Source organism: Orycteropus afer, unplaced genomic scaffold (genome assembly GCF_000298275.1).
Source record: "Orycteropus afer afer isolate SDZICR_OR568_19922 unplaced genomic scaffold, OryAfe1.0 scaffold00153, whole genome shotgun sequence".
Lineage (NCBI taxonomy): Eukaryota > Metazoa > Chordata > Mammalia > Tubulidentata > Orycteropodidae > Orycteropus > Orycteropus afer.
The window spans coordinates 5,564,851-5,579,033 of record NW_006921740.1 but is presented as its reverse complement, the minus strand read 5'-3'; the positions used below and the strand labels follow the sequence as shown (position 1 = coordinate 5,579,033).

The 14,183-nt window shown below is 43.0% G+C and overlaps 1 protein-coding gene across 1 annotated transcript in view; it reads right to left on the bottom strand.

Annotated features, from left to right (window-relative positions):
* The window catches only part of THEGL (theg spermatid protein like), a 124,995-nt gene extending 114,306 nt beyond the window's left edge, over nucleotides 1-10,689 (bottom strand). Inside the window, exon 1 of the mRNA XM_007946234.1 lies at nucleotides 10,233-10,689. Within this exon, the coding sequence (XP_007944425.1) occupies nucleotides 10,233-10,689 (457 nt within the window). The remainder of the gene's footprint in view (nucleotides 1-10,232) is intronic.
* Nucleotides 10,690-14,183: the final 3,494 nt, after the last annotated feature.

Here is a 14,183-nt window from a genome sequence, read left to right as displayed (position 1 = left end):
TGGGCTCAAGTATAGCAAGGATCATGAAGCTGATGCAGGATCGGGGGGTATTTCTTTCTGCTGTGCATGGGGTCCCTATGAGTCAGAAATGACTTGATGGCACCTAATAACAACAATGTTTACACTATTTTATATATTATACAAATATACTTGGTGCTCATTGAGCTTTACTAAGGGACTTAATGTAAAGATTTACTGGAATTAACAAGAAAAATCTAGAAAACAAATTAAAAAGATAGGAAGCTTTAGAGTAGTGTTTTCTAAAGCAGAATCTGAGAATTCTTTGGGGAGAGTCTATTAATCCAGCTACTTCTGGGGGCTACTTTAAAAGCAGCACTTTAGGCTAAGACCTGAATGACAGGAATTAGCCAGGAGAAGATCCTGGGAAAACAATACACACCTTCCAGAGTGCCCGTGACCACATATGAGGTTAGCAGACAATGTTTCTACGTGCATATTTGTATGTGCTATAAGAATGTCCAGGTGTATAGTAGAGCTGACAAGGGGCAAGGCTGTAGTCACTTCTTAGCCACAGCCAGCTACCCAGAAGGAGCATGAAGTTGGACCTGTGGGCTCAGGACCATGGTCACAGGGGACATCAAGCTCACTTGGCATAACATACTACACAAAAACATTGTTCTACATCCCACTTTGGTGAGTAGCAACTGGGACCTTAAAAACTTGCAAGTGGCCATCTATATGCAATGATGGGTCTCTCCTAGTCCAGAGCAAAGAACAATGAAGAAAACCAAAGATGCATGGAAATAATTAGTACAGGGGACTGGTAGACCATGTGACACTCAGCCTATATGACCATGAGACTAGAACTAGCTGGTTCCTGGCTACCACTGTCAACCACTCAGAGGAGGATTGGTGCAGGAGATCCTAGATAGAGTGGGAGACCACATGGAGCAAAACTGAAAATTATAGAAAAAGACCATGTTTGCTCGTCTGATAGAGCCTGATGAGACCGCTTCTAGCCGCCCTTCAAGTCTGGAACTGAACTCACTCCTATAGCTTCTAGCCAAACAACAGACAGGCATATGGAGTTTACATCAGGTAGATACATTCCCTGGAGCGATCAATTATGGAAGAAAAGAAGGGCAGTGATTGCATAGGGAGACAGCTCAGGGAGTGGGAGTGCATGGGAGGGAAGGACACAGGGAAGAGGTAACTACTGGGAGGAAGCAGTAAGAGAGCTGTTACACTGTGGAGAATTACAATCAATGTCATGAGACAAAATGTGTATGAACTGCTGTATGGAAAATGAATTCGCTCTGTAAACTTTCACCCAAATCACAATAAAAATTAAAAAAAAAAAAAAAAATACACCTTCCAGAGAAAGGAAACCACAAATGGAGATTCTAAAGCAGGGGCAAGTATAGGAATTGGCCTTAAACAGGAACAGAAAGGAAGCTGGTGTGGCTGGAGCAGCAAAAGCAGGAGAGTGGTAGGAAATGAAGTCAGACAGGTGAACATGGGCAGAAACCCATGAAGCTTTAAGAGCCCTGAAAAATGTTTTGGATCATTCTATGAGCAATGGGAAATGACCGGAAGGACACCATGATGAGAGGATATGTGATCTAATTTAGCTTTTAGAATACCTACTCTGGCTGCTGTAGCATGACTGCAAGGGGTTAAAAGTGAAGGAGACTAGTCAGGAAGCTGCTGTAGAAATCCATAATTTAGGCAAGAGTACTGTGGTAGTTAAAGTTTTGTGTCAACTTGGCTGGCCTGGTTGAGCAGCTGGAAAGCTGGTGGTAATTTATTCCCCATGATGAGGCTGGCAATCAATTCCATGGTGGGATCTACCACAAGCAGTTGAGCAGCTGCTTTAGGGATGTGGGCTGCTTCCCATATATAAGCAGCAGCTTTGGGAATGGTCTCTAGCTTATGGCATGCTTGAATCCTGCATGTACCCATGTTGTCGTTCAGCAGCCTGCCATGCTATGCCAACCTTGGAACTTTCCATGGACTTGAATTAATAGCTTGCTGTGTGGTTTGGTAACATTGGGACTGTGCCTTTTTACTTGTCAACCTTGGGCTTGTCAACCTCAGCAGCCAACAGCTGCCTGAGTGAATAAAGGCCTCTAGCTTCAGTGGGCCAGGAACAGGAGGCAGAGCTGAAGCCCAAGGCTGAGGGGCTTTCACCCAGCCCCTAGAGGCTAGCACTTTGAACTTGGACTTAAACCCTCCAAACTGTAAGAGAGTAAACTCCTGTTTGTTCAAGCATCCCATTTGTGGTATATTCTTGTCAGAACAGCACTAGGTAACCAGAACAAGTACTAACAGTGAAAATGAATAAATTCAGGAAATGTTCTGGAGATAAAACTAAAGAATTTTCACTGGATGCGCTGGATTTAAGAGTGAGGAAAGAGGAGAAATAGTAAACATCTTTTCACTTGAGTAACTGATACTATTTGCTGACATGGGGAAGACTGAGGAAGCACAAAACTAGGAGGAAAATCAAGCCCTCAATTTAGAATCATATTAACTTTGAGATGCCTCTGGTAGCATAGTGGCTAAGTCACTTGTCTGCTAACCAGACGGCTGGCGGTTCAAACCCACCAGCCACTCCTCGGAAGGAAGGTTGGGCAATCCTACTTCCGTAGTGATACTGCCTCGGAAACCCAAGGAGGGGTCGCTATGAGTTGGGTCCGACTCGACGGCACATAACAACAACAACAACAACAATATATATCCAAATGGAGATGTTCAGTAGGCAGTTGAATATATGACATGGGACTGAAAAGAGAGACTAGAGTTGAAAGATATAAATGTAAGAGACAGCAGCATAGCTAAGTAGAGACATGATCACCTAGGGAAAAAAGTGTAGACAAAATGGGTCAAGATAGAGCCTTTTAGAGATCAGACATTAGGAAAGGGCTCAGCAAATGAGACTCAGAAGGAGCAACCAATCACACAGGAGATGTCACAGAGGCCAAGAGAAGGAGGGACAAATTTTGAAAGAGGAGGAAACAGTCAATTTCATGGAATACTGCCAAGTGGTCAGATAATAATATTAACACTATTAATAATAATAACCAGTTAACTGTTGTTGTTGTTATTTGCTGTCGAGTCGCCCCGACTCATAGCGACCCCTCCTTGGGTTTCCGAGGCAGTATCACTACAGAAGTAGGATTGCCCAGTCTTCCTTCCGAGGAGTGGCTGGTGGGTTTGAACCGCCAGCCTGCTGGTTAGCAGTCAAGTGCCTTAGGCACTATGCTACCAGTTAACTAATTGCCATCAAGTCGATTCTGATTCATGACAATCCATGTGCTCCATAGGGTTTTCTTTCTTTTTTACTGTTTTGGGTGCAAATTTACAAAGCAGATCTGTTTTGCATTCAACAGTTCATGCCCATCTGATTTCATGAAATTATAATCCCCAATCATAAAAAAACTTTCTTCCCCTCTCCTCCCTGTGACCACCCCTCCTTCCTTGTGTCCTCCCTATCCATGTACTCCCATCTGTCCAGATCTCCCCCTATGTGAGTGATACCCATCAGATGTCTCATAACTGATTGATCTAAGGGGGTGCATCTCCTTAGGGTAGGCGGGTGCATCTCTCTGAGGTAGGTGTTCTGCAAGTAGGTCTTTCTACTGGTGGGCCAAGAGACAATCCACAGAAGTGAGTTCAGGGATAACCCAGAAGGATAACCTGGGGCCACAATCCTGGAGGTTCCACCAACCTCTATCTGACCAGCAAATCTGGTCATTTTTGTGTTTTTGAATTTTGTTCCACATTTTTCCTCCCACTCTAACCAGGATCCCTAGGGTTTTCAATGGTTGATTTTTCAGAAGTAGATTACGAGGCCTTTCTTACAAGATGTATCTGAGTGGATTCAAACCTCCAGTCCTCCAGTTAGCAGCCACACACTAACCATTTGCACCACCCAGGGACTTCACTAATAATAACAGCTAGCATTAGGAAGATGGGGCAATCTACTTCCGCAGTGATACTGCCTCGGAAACCCAAAGAGGGGTCGCTGTAAGTCTGATACAACTCGATGACAGTGAGTTTGGTTTTGGTTTTAGCATTTATTGAGCACTTATGATACACCACAATCTTTCTAACAGCTTTATACATATTAACTCACTTAAACTTCATTTATTATTATTATTTTTTGTTGTGGTGATGAAAATACAGCAAAACATGTACCAATTCAACAATTTTTACACGTATAATTCAGTGGCATTGATTAAATTCTTCAAGTTGTACAACCATTCTCACTATCCTTTTCCAAATTATTCTACTACCATTAACATAAAGCTACTGTCCGCTTAAGCAAAAACCCCCTTCTCTCTCCTTCCCACCATTACTACCTACTATGAAATTTTGCTTTCTATGTATTTTATTTCATATAAGTGAAATCATATAGCATTTGTCTTTTGCAACTGACTTATTTTGCTCAGCGTCATGTTTTCAAAGTTCATCCATGGTGTGGCATACATCAGCACTTCCTTCTCTTTATGGCTGAGTAATAGCCCATTGTATGGATATGCCACATTTTGTACACCCATTAATCTGCTGATTGACATTTTGGTGTTTCCACCTTTTGGCTGTTAAAATTCTTAACAGCCCTAAGCATGAAAAAGGAAGCATTGGACTTGTTACACAGAAGGTGACTGAAGAAATCCTTCATTCAATGATAATTATTGTTGTAAAAGCCCAGATTTGTTCCAGGCACTAATCCAAACATTGAGGATGACACAGTGAAGAAGACAAAATCTCTCTCATGAGAACTTACATTAATGTAAACAAATAGATAACATAGTCAGATAACTTGTTTAAAAATAAAATAAGCAGACTAGAAAGTATTCTTTTTCATAGAGTAATCTGGGATACCTTTGTAAGAGAGATGCCAAATACTTGAGGGAGGAGTGTCCCTGGCAAAGGAAATGGTAAGTGTAATGATCTTGTGGTGAGGCAAAGAGGTTCGTGTGGTGAAGAACAGAGTGCAGGGGAGAGTAGTAGGACAGGAAGTTGAGAAAGCAGGCAGGGAGCAGATCATGTGAGACCTTGGGAGGCCTGGTAAGTAAAGTGAGAACCTCCTCTGAAGGGTGGAGAACTGACAGCAACATATAATTTATGTTCTAAGGGATCCCTATGACCACTGTATGAACAATGAACTTGAGGACAGAAAAGGAGTGTCAGAGTAGAAGCAGCATCCCTGTTAGGGGTTACTGCAGTGGACCAGACAAGAAATAATAGTGTCTTAAAAAGATAAATTTAGATGTTAAGAAATGGTCACTGCAGTGAAGTGACTTCACTGCAGTGAAGATACACTTTGAAATTAGGATTTACTAACAGTTTGCAGGCAGGTATAAGAGAAAAACAGGTGTCAAAAATGATTCCAAAGTTTTTGACTTGAACAAGTTTGGGTGCAGAGTTAAAAGTTCAATTATGGACACATTAAATTTGACATGCCTACTTGACAGTCACTCATCTGTCAGTCTGTCATTCTGTGGTGGTTCAGGAATTCCAGAACACATAATTGTGCTCATGAGGAAACTGTACATAGACCAAGAGGCAGTAGTTTGAACAGAACAAGGGGACACTGAGTAGTTTAAAATCAGCAAAGGTGTGTGTCAGGGTTGTACCTTTCACTATACTTATTCAATCTGTATGCTGAGCAAATAATCCAAGAAGCTGAACTATATGAGGAAGAATGCAGCATCAGGATTAGAGGAAGATTCATTAACAACCTCTGACATGCAGATGACACAACCTTGCTTGCTGAAAGTGAAAATGACTTGAAGCACTTACTGTTGAAGATCAAAGACTACAGCCTTCAGTATGGATTATACCTCAACAGAAAGGGGAAAAAAATCCTCACAACTGGACCAATAAGCAACATCACGATAGATGGAGAAAAGATCGAAGTTGTCAGGGATTTCATTTTACTTGGCTCCACAATCAATGCTCATGGAAGCAACAGTTGAGAAATCAGATGTAATATTGTACTGGGCAAGTCTGCTGAAAAAAACTGCTTTAAAGGGTTAAAGAGCAAAGATGTCACTTTGAAGACTAAGGTATGCCTATCCCAAGCCATGGAATTTTCAGTAGCCTCATAAGTATGTGAAAGCTGGGCAATGAATAAGGAAGATCAAAGAAGAACTGATGCATTGAATTGTGCTGTTGGCAAAGAAACAAATCTGTCTTGGAAGAAGTACAGCCAAGATTCTCCTTAAAAATAAGAAGGGCCAGACTTAGTCTCACATACTTTGTTCATGTTAAAAGAAGAGACCAGTCCCTGGAGAAATAATATCGTGCATAGTAAAGGGTCAGCAAACAATGGGAAGACCCTCAACAAGATGGACTAACACAGTGGCTGTGACAATGGGCTCAAGCACAGCAAAAATTGTGAGAATGGTGCAGGACTGGGCATTGTTTTATCTGTTGTACACAGGGTTGCTAGGAGTTGCAGCCAACTAGATGACCCCTAACAACAGCAACAACAACTTGATATTCAAATATGGACATTAAGTAGACAGTTGGTTATAAGACTCTGGAGTTCAAGGGAGAAACTGAGGCTAGAGGTGATTTGAGAATTTACAGCATATATGAAGTACGTGGATGGCACAAAAGGTTAGGCACTTGACTACTGGCCAAATGTTTCTTAGAACCCACCCAGAGGAACCTATAACAAAGACCAGAGTCATTGCACCAACAAGAACTGGTCAACGTTCATCCATTGCAGGAGGTGGCATATAATCAAGAACCAATGGTATTGAAGGAAGAAGTTGAAGCTGCACTGAAGGAACTGCAAAGAACAAGGCTCCAGGAATTGACAGAATACCCATAGAGATATTTTAACAAACAGATGCCCCACTGGAGGTACTCACTCGGTTATGCCAAGAGATTTGGAAGACAGCTACCTGGCCAACTGATTGGAAGAGATTTGTATTTGTACCCATTCCAAAGAAAGGTGATTCCACAGAATGTGGAAATTATCAAACAATATCATTCATATTGCACACAAGTAAAATCTTACTGAAGATAATTCAAAAATGGTTGCAACACTACATTCACAGAGAATTTCCAGATGTGCAGGCTGGATTCAGAAGAGGACGTAGAACGAGGGATATCATTGCTGATGTCAGATGGGTCTTAGCACTATGAGCCAGAATCAACTTGATGGCAACCACCAGCATATAATTAAAGCCATGGAACTGATGGCATCACTCAGGGAATAAGGAATGTTCTATAAGAATCTGAGAGAACTGAGCCATCAGTCACTTCAACCTAGAGGCTGGAAAGGGAAAGATCCAGCAATGGAAACTAAATGAGGACATCAATGGAGGTAGTGGTATCCCAGAAGTCAAGAGAGGAGGAAGTAGAAGTGTCAAACAAGTAAAATGAGAACTAAGAAATAGCCATTAAATGTGGCAAGGCAGAGGTCATTGTGACCTCAATATGAGCAGCTTTAGCTAAGGGAAGAAAGCTTAAGTGAGTTCTCAAGAAAATGAAAATAGTCAGTAGTGATAAGGATTTATAGACAACTACAGGAATTCTTCTGTAAAGAACAGTAGAGAAATAGGAGCATTATGTTGGAATTAAGGAGGGTTTGTTTTTTGTTTGCTTGTTTAAGAAAAACTTATCCTACTGGGAACAAGACAGGGGAGAGGGGAATACAATAATGCAAGAGAGAGAGGGACTAACTTTAAGATCTTAGACCTTGAAGTCAGTTTGGTATCCAACATACAGGTTGAGGGAATGGCCTTTAACAGGAGGAAGGGCAGCCCACCCATTATTAACAGGAGAAAAGATATACAAGCACACAGATACGGGTAGTTTGGTAGACTCAGTGCCAGAAAAATATAAAGATCTTTATGATTTCTTCTGTTCTCAGTGAAATAAAAAATAAAACCATGAGTTGAGAGTGAAGAGGGCGGAAGGACTGTAGGAGCTTTGGGGAAAGAAAACACTGAGATATTATTTTGGAGATTTAATTGACTGGGGGAATGTAGTATGATTGTCAAGCAGTACTGAGCACCCACCTGAAGCTCAACATCATAAATTTAAAGACTAGTCAGCATAGTTGTTTGCTTTTTTCATGTCATTATCTGTTTTGTAAGTGCAGACAAAAGTTGGATTAAACCAGGCAAAACTTAAGAACGAGAGAAGCAAATGAGTTCAGGGTATTTGCAAAGAAGTGATTCTTTAGTGGACCACAGCAAGAAGATGAGAATAGAGAGAAAGAAGGACAAAAGACAGTGATATATAATGAAAAGGTAGTAAGACCAATTAATTGGAGGTCTCTTTGAGGTTGAAGAACTGAGAGAGAGGGTACAAGTAGTGAGCTGGAAAGACAGATGATTAGAATGCTTGAAAGAGAATTTAGAAACAGTATAGCAATTGATATTATCAAAAGCTAGGGTAGTGGATGCCTAAGATGGGGAGGGACAAGATCATTCAAAGTGAGGTCAAAGAACTGGGAAAGCCAGGCAGATGATCATCCATGAGAATACTGAAATCTCCATGCATGATGACAGGGATGGAGGCAGAGAGAAGGGCAGTAAGTCAGAGCAGTTTCAATGAAGTGGAGTGGAGAGGAAGGCCAACCAGGGTGGGTTGAGGAGAGAGTAAGAGGTGAGGAAAAGGAGTCTGAGCAGAGACAACTTTTGACAAGTTCTATAGAGAAGGCAAATAGGAAAATGGTGGTGGCTGTGAGGGGAGGAGAGATGTGAAGATGACATGGGTCAAGGTTTATGTCCAGATGGAAGATTCTAGACTCATGGCACCTCTAGAAAGAGGGAAAATTGTGTTTTAGGAACAAAGTCCTTCAGGAGATAAGACTGGAATCCAAAGAATAAGTAGAGGATTTTACTTTTCATAGAAAGATGAATAATTCTTCCCTAAAATATGAGAAAAGGCAGAATCCATGGGTAGGTGCAGGTAAGATACGTTGGTGGCACAAAAATAAGGGAGTTCATAACTGATTGTTTCTATTTTCTCACATAAACTTTTCATGGATGGGAGTAGAAAGTCCGTGGAGGTTGGAGGAAAGTAGGCATTCAGTCATCATCTCAGATGGGGAAAACCAATTTATTAGAGGAATAAAGTGGGCTTGCTAGGGCAGTAGTGAGTGACCAACTGAGATCTGTGGTCATGAAATTGAAATAAAACCAATTGATACAACTGTGTGATTTTATACAAGCATCAGGTATTCAGATGTAGACAGATGGGGTTTAGCCAGGGTTGGAGTTTTGCCAGGAGAAGTACATGGTGGACTGTCCAAGAGTCAATAGAGTGACGGAGGATACTGTAAATGAGCAACTGAAATGATAGACCATAGAATCTATGGTGGGTAAAGGGGGAGTCAGAGGAAACATGAGATTAAAAAAAAAAAGTGGTCAGCATAAGCATTAGAGGCCTAATGTATATGAAAAGTTGTTTTGGGTGGGGTCATAAGTGAAGGGTCATAAATGAGCAGGTGTGATATAAGTCCCATCAGCCTTGTTACCTTGTGAATTCCATGAGGACTGAACATAGAATAACCCACTTGTATACTTATGTATTCTTTGAATATTTGTACAATGAATGTGTTGTTTCTACAACTTTAACAGTGTGATACCAAAACCAAAACCAAACTCACTGCCATCAAGTTAGATCTGACTCACAGCCACCCCTCCTTGGGTTTCCGAGGCAGTATTGCTACAGAAGTAGATTTGTCCAATCTTCCTTCCGAGGAGTGGCTGGTGGGTTTGAACCACTAGCTTTCTGGGTAGCAGTCAAGTGCCTTAGGCACTACGCTACCAGAGTGTGATAGTTAATATTTATTGAGTGTTGACAATGTGCTCTCCGTTTACTTGAAGAGAAAGATGACATAATACAAAAGCTTAAGTGTTGTAATGGATACGTTGGAAGTGGCAACACAAAGGGATACAATGCCTAACTGCAGAGGAGAATTAAGAAGAGCTTCAAAAAGAGGTGACAAGGTGTCATCCAGAACAGTAGGGGGTCATCAGCTGGAGGGAGGAACCAGTGAAGAGATTCCGTTTCTCTCATTACCAGGGTCTCAATTTCCCATCACAGTCCCTTAGATCCAAAGAGGGGCGACTGCAAAGTAGCAGACAAATAACACAGGAGTTACCTTTGATTAAAACAAAAGAAAACAAGCTCTTAAGGGGGAAAAAAAAAAGCTTTTGGACGCAACCTTTCACCATCAGGATCCCCAGTTGTAGATGGGGCGGTGCTCAGTGACTGGGAGGGGCCCCAACACCTACCGCACGTGGAAGACAGCTGAACCTGTGGCTGAGACTTGACCACCAGGGACGGGGAGATAGTCACTGCTAGGGGAGAAAGTAACTTGGCATCGCCTAGCTCCAGGTTCTCATTAATCTTCCGAGGCTTACGAGGCTTACGGAGCTCGTAGGCGTCGGGAGGTTTGTGGGCCTCAGGGGCTTTGTCCCACTCAGTGGGCTCCTCCAACTTTTCGGACTCGTCTAGCTGGCCTTGCTCTTCGGACTCCTCAGATACCCCGTGCACCTCGGACCCGCCGGGCTCCTCGGACTGCTCGGCCAACTCGGCCAACTCGGGTTCCTCGGTCTCCCCCGGCTCGTCGAGCACGTCCAGGAACCTGAGCGCTAGCGGCGCCTGGTGGGCCTCGGATGCCGCGGACACGTCTGTCGTATCATTTCCACTTGTCACCTCGGACAGAATGGAGTAGTCTGGGTGCTCCATTTGTGACCAGCTGTTCAGGCTTGCTGCAGACCGCCGTAGTGCGGTTCACTCTCCACGCTCAAAAGTAGGGAAGCCCGGAGCCTCCAGGGCCGGCCGCCCGCCCCGCCCGCGGCCCGCCTGCCAGGCCCTCGCCCCGCCCATGGCGCTCCAGCCCCGCCCCCAGCCCTCCCTGCGCGTAGTCCTGTTGCCAAGGGGTGGCGCGGTGTTCTAGGAATCTCCCCGAACAGCCTGTGGGACCGAGAGGCCCCAGAGGCGCCTGTGCGCAAGTAAGGCGTGAGATCCTGGCCAGTTGCTCCCGGTACCAAAGGCGAGATGCCGTTGGCTGCCAAGGTCGTGGGGAGAACTTACCAGCTCCAGTCTAGCTACAGTGCCACTCCGATAGCAGAGCTAGGTCTTTATTAAATTTCAGAGATTTCCTGGCACAAACTCTAATAGACCTTTGTCCCCTAAATTATATTTTATGCCTGTTGGGAATGCCAAAATAGACAAAATATTAGGCCCTGGATTAGAGCTGAAACTCTAAAGGACTTGGGTTTGTGGAAGGCTGTGGTCGCAGTGGGAGCCCTAACTCCATTTTGAGGCTTGACATAAGTTTCAGACCCATTTGGGTTCTTTCTGACCATTAAACCAGCGTTGTGTCTATGCATAGACAAGTTCAAGGACAAACCTATGCCAGGGCAGTTTGCTTTCAGGAAGTGTGGTTGAAAGTATGTTAATGCGCACACAAAGAACTAGGGAACTTGCCTGAGTGTATCCTTTTCTAATTTAAATTAAGGTTGGGGGTCTTTGTATTGTTTGGCAGCCACCTTGTGGCTAAGACTCAGACAAGCATGGTCATGAGTCATATCCAGACTACCACTAGCCAGGTAGTCAAGACCCAGAACCAATCCTGTGACCCTTTTCTGTCTTCAGTTATATCCCAATCATGGTCCTTACCTGGCTTCTGTAGTCCCACCTGAAACAGATAAATCAATCTGGCACCGGTCATGATTCTGTGATGATTCCCTTTGTTTTCAGTCATCTATAACTAGCCCCATGGCTGTGACTCAGCAGACTCCTTTTAATTATGTATTTGCTGTGTACATGCTGATGGTTTCCCTCATCCTGGATGATTGTTTTGTCTTTGTGCTGTCCAAGGCTTAATAAAAGTGTCTCTGTTGAACCTGTTTCACTCTTCAGTCTGTCTTCCCCTATTACAGCCCTCAATCACTGAAATTGATTTCCATCAATTTCTAGTAAATGCACAGTAATAGAAATGGAGGACAGATACAACATAAGTATGACATTTGGTCCAAATTTAGCATTCAGGAAGAACCTCAAGTTTAAAGTTTTAAATGTCTCCACATGAAGTTCTACACACAATCATAAAGAAACACTCACAGGATAAAGGAAAATGCATACATCTACAACTTTAATTTTGTGCCCCATTATAGACAGTGCACACTATCTATTTAAATGTGTTATAACAACAACAGATTCCCTGGAGAAGGATGTCATGCTTGGTAGGGTGGAAGGTCAACGAAAGAGGGAGAGGCCTTCAACAAGATGGATTGACACGGTGGCTGTGATGATGGGCTCAAGTATAGCAGGGATTGTGGGGCTGGCGCAGGATCGGGCAGTGTTTCGTTCTGCTGTGCATGGGGTCGCTATGAGTCAGAAACGACTCGACGGCACTTAACAACAACAACAACATAACAACAACAACAACATAAATGATTTTTTTTTTTTTTTAATGGGCGCTCTGGTGGCATAGTGCGTAAGGCATCTGATAGCATAGCAGAAGGCTGGTGGTTCAAAACCACCACCCACTCCTCAGAAGGAAGATTGGGCAATCTACTTTGTTAGAGAAACTGCCTCGGAAACCCAAGGAGGGGTCGCTATGAGTCAGAAATGACTCAACAGCAGTGAGTTTGGTTTTGGTTTTATAAATAATTTTTATAAATCTTGTAATTATCTTGTGGACAATAATGTATTTGTGTTCGCATGTGTGAACCACAATTTTTGTAAGCCTGTTTTTTTTCTTAATTTTTATTGTGATTTGGATGAAAGTTTAGAAAGCAAAGTCATTTTCCATACAGCACTTCCTACACATTTTATCTCATGACATTGACTGCAATTTCCCACAGTGTAACAGCTCTCTTCCCACTTCCTCCCCATAGTTACCTCTTCCCTATGTCCTCCCCTCCATGCATTCCTGCCCCCACCCCCTGCCTACAGCAGTCTCCTTGTGCATGCACTACGCTTCTGTTCTCCCATGATTGATCACTCCAAGGAGTGTATCTACCTGATGTAAATGTTCACCCCATATGCCTGTCTGTTGTTTGGCTGGAAGCCACAGAAGTGAGTTCAAGTCCAGATCTTAAGGGTGGCTAGGGGCCATAGTCTCAGGGGTCTCACCAGGCTCTGTCAGACCAGCAAACCTGATTTTTTTTTTTTTTTTTTAAATGATTTTGAGTTTTGTTCCACATTGTTCTCCCACTCTATCCAGGGTCTCCTCCATTGATCTACCTCCAAGTGATTGACAGTGGTAGCTGGGCACCATCTACTTCTTCTGGTCTCATGGTCATGTAGGCTGAGTATCACATGGCCTACCAGTCCCTTGGACTAATTGTTTCCATTGTAAGCCTGTTTTGGCATCCCTCTTTTTTATCATCTTAAGATACCAAGACATTACAAATATATATATAAGTAAAGTAGAGAGTAGGTGAAAAAGAGGAAGACTTCTCAGTGAGATGAATTGGCACAGTGGCTGCAATGATGAGCTCAAGCATAGTAGGCTTTTGAGAATGATGCAAGACCAGCAGTGTTTCTTTCTGTTGTACATATGGTCTCTATGACTTGGAACCAACTTGACAGCAACTAACAATAACAACTATAGTTCACTTTACAAGTCAGATGTATTCTGAAAAATTGCTAATAAAGTTTAATTTTATACATTCAAAAAAAATATATATATATATATATATATATAAGTGGCCTCAGTTTTTCAATACCTAAGGCATGCATTCAGCTAATGTTCATGACCATGATGGTGTGGCAAGGGAGAATAGAAATGGTGCATGTGGCCCAGTGAATTACTAAATATGGCTCTTCTAGCTATGGTCAGCCCCAGGGTTACAGGTGAGGACAGACAACTCAGGGATGCCCAAGCAGCAGGCGGGAAGAGCAGGACAAAGGGAATTAAAAGCCAGGAAGCCAGAGAGAAGAGTAATCAGCCAAAGGGATTAGGTGACCAGAGGAAACTCAGGTGAGGAGAGACAACTCAGAGACGCCCAAAGCAACAGGCCAGAAGAGCAGAAGAAAGAGGATTAAAAGCCAGGAAGCCAGACAGAGTAACAATCAGCCACAGGGACCCAGGTGGGGGTGATACGAGAGGTCTCCAACAGCAAGACAAACTTTTCTGTCGGTTTGTCCTACTGTGGTGACATGTAGATGTGAGTTTTGAGGCTGAGCCTCTGGTGTTTAAAACCCAGCAAAATGCACCTGGTACACAG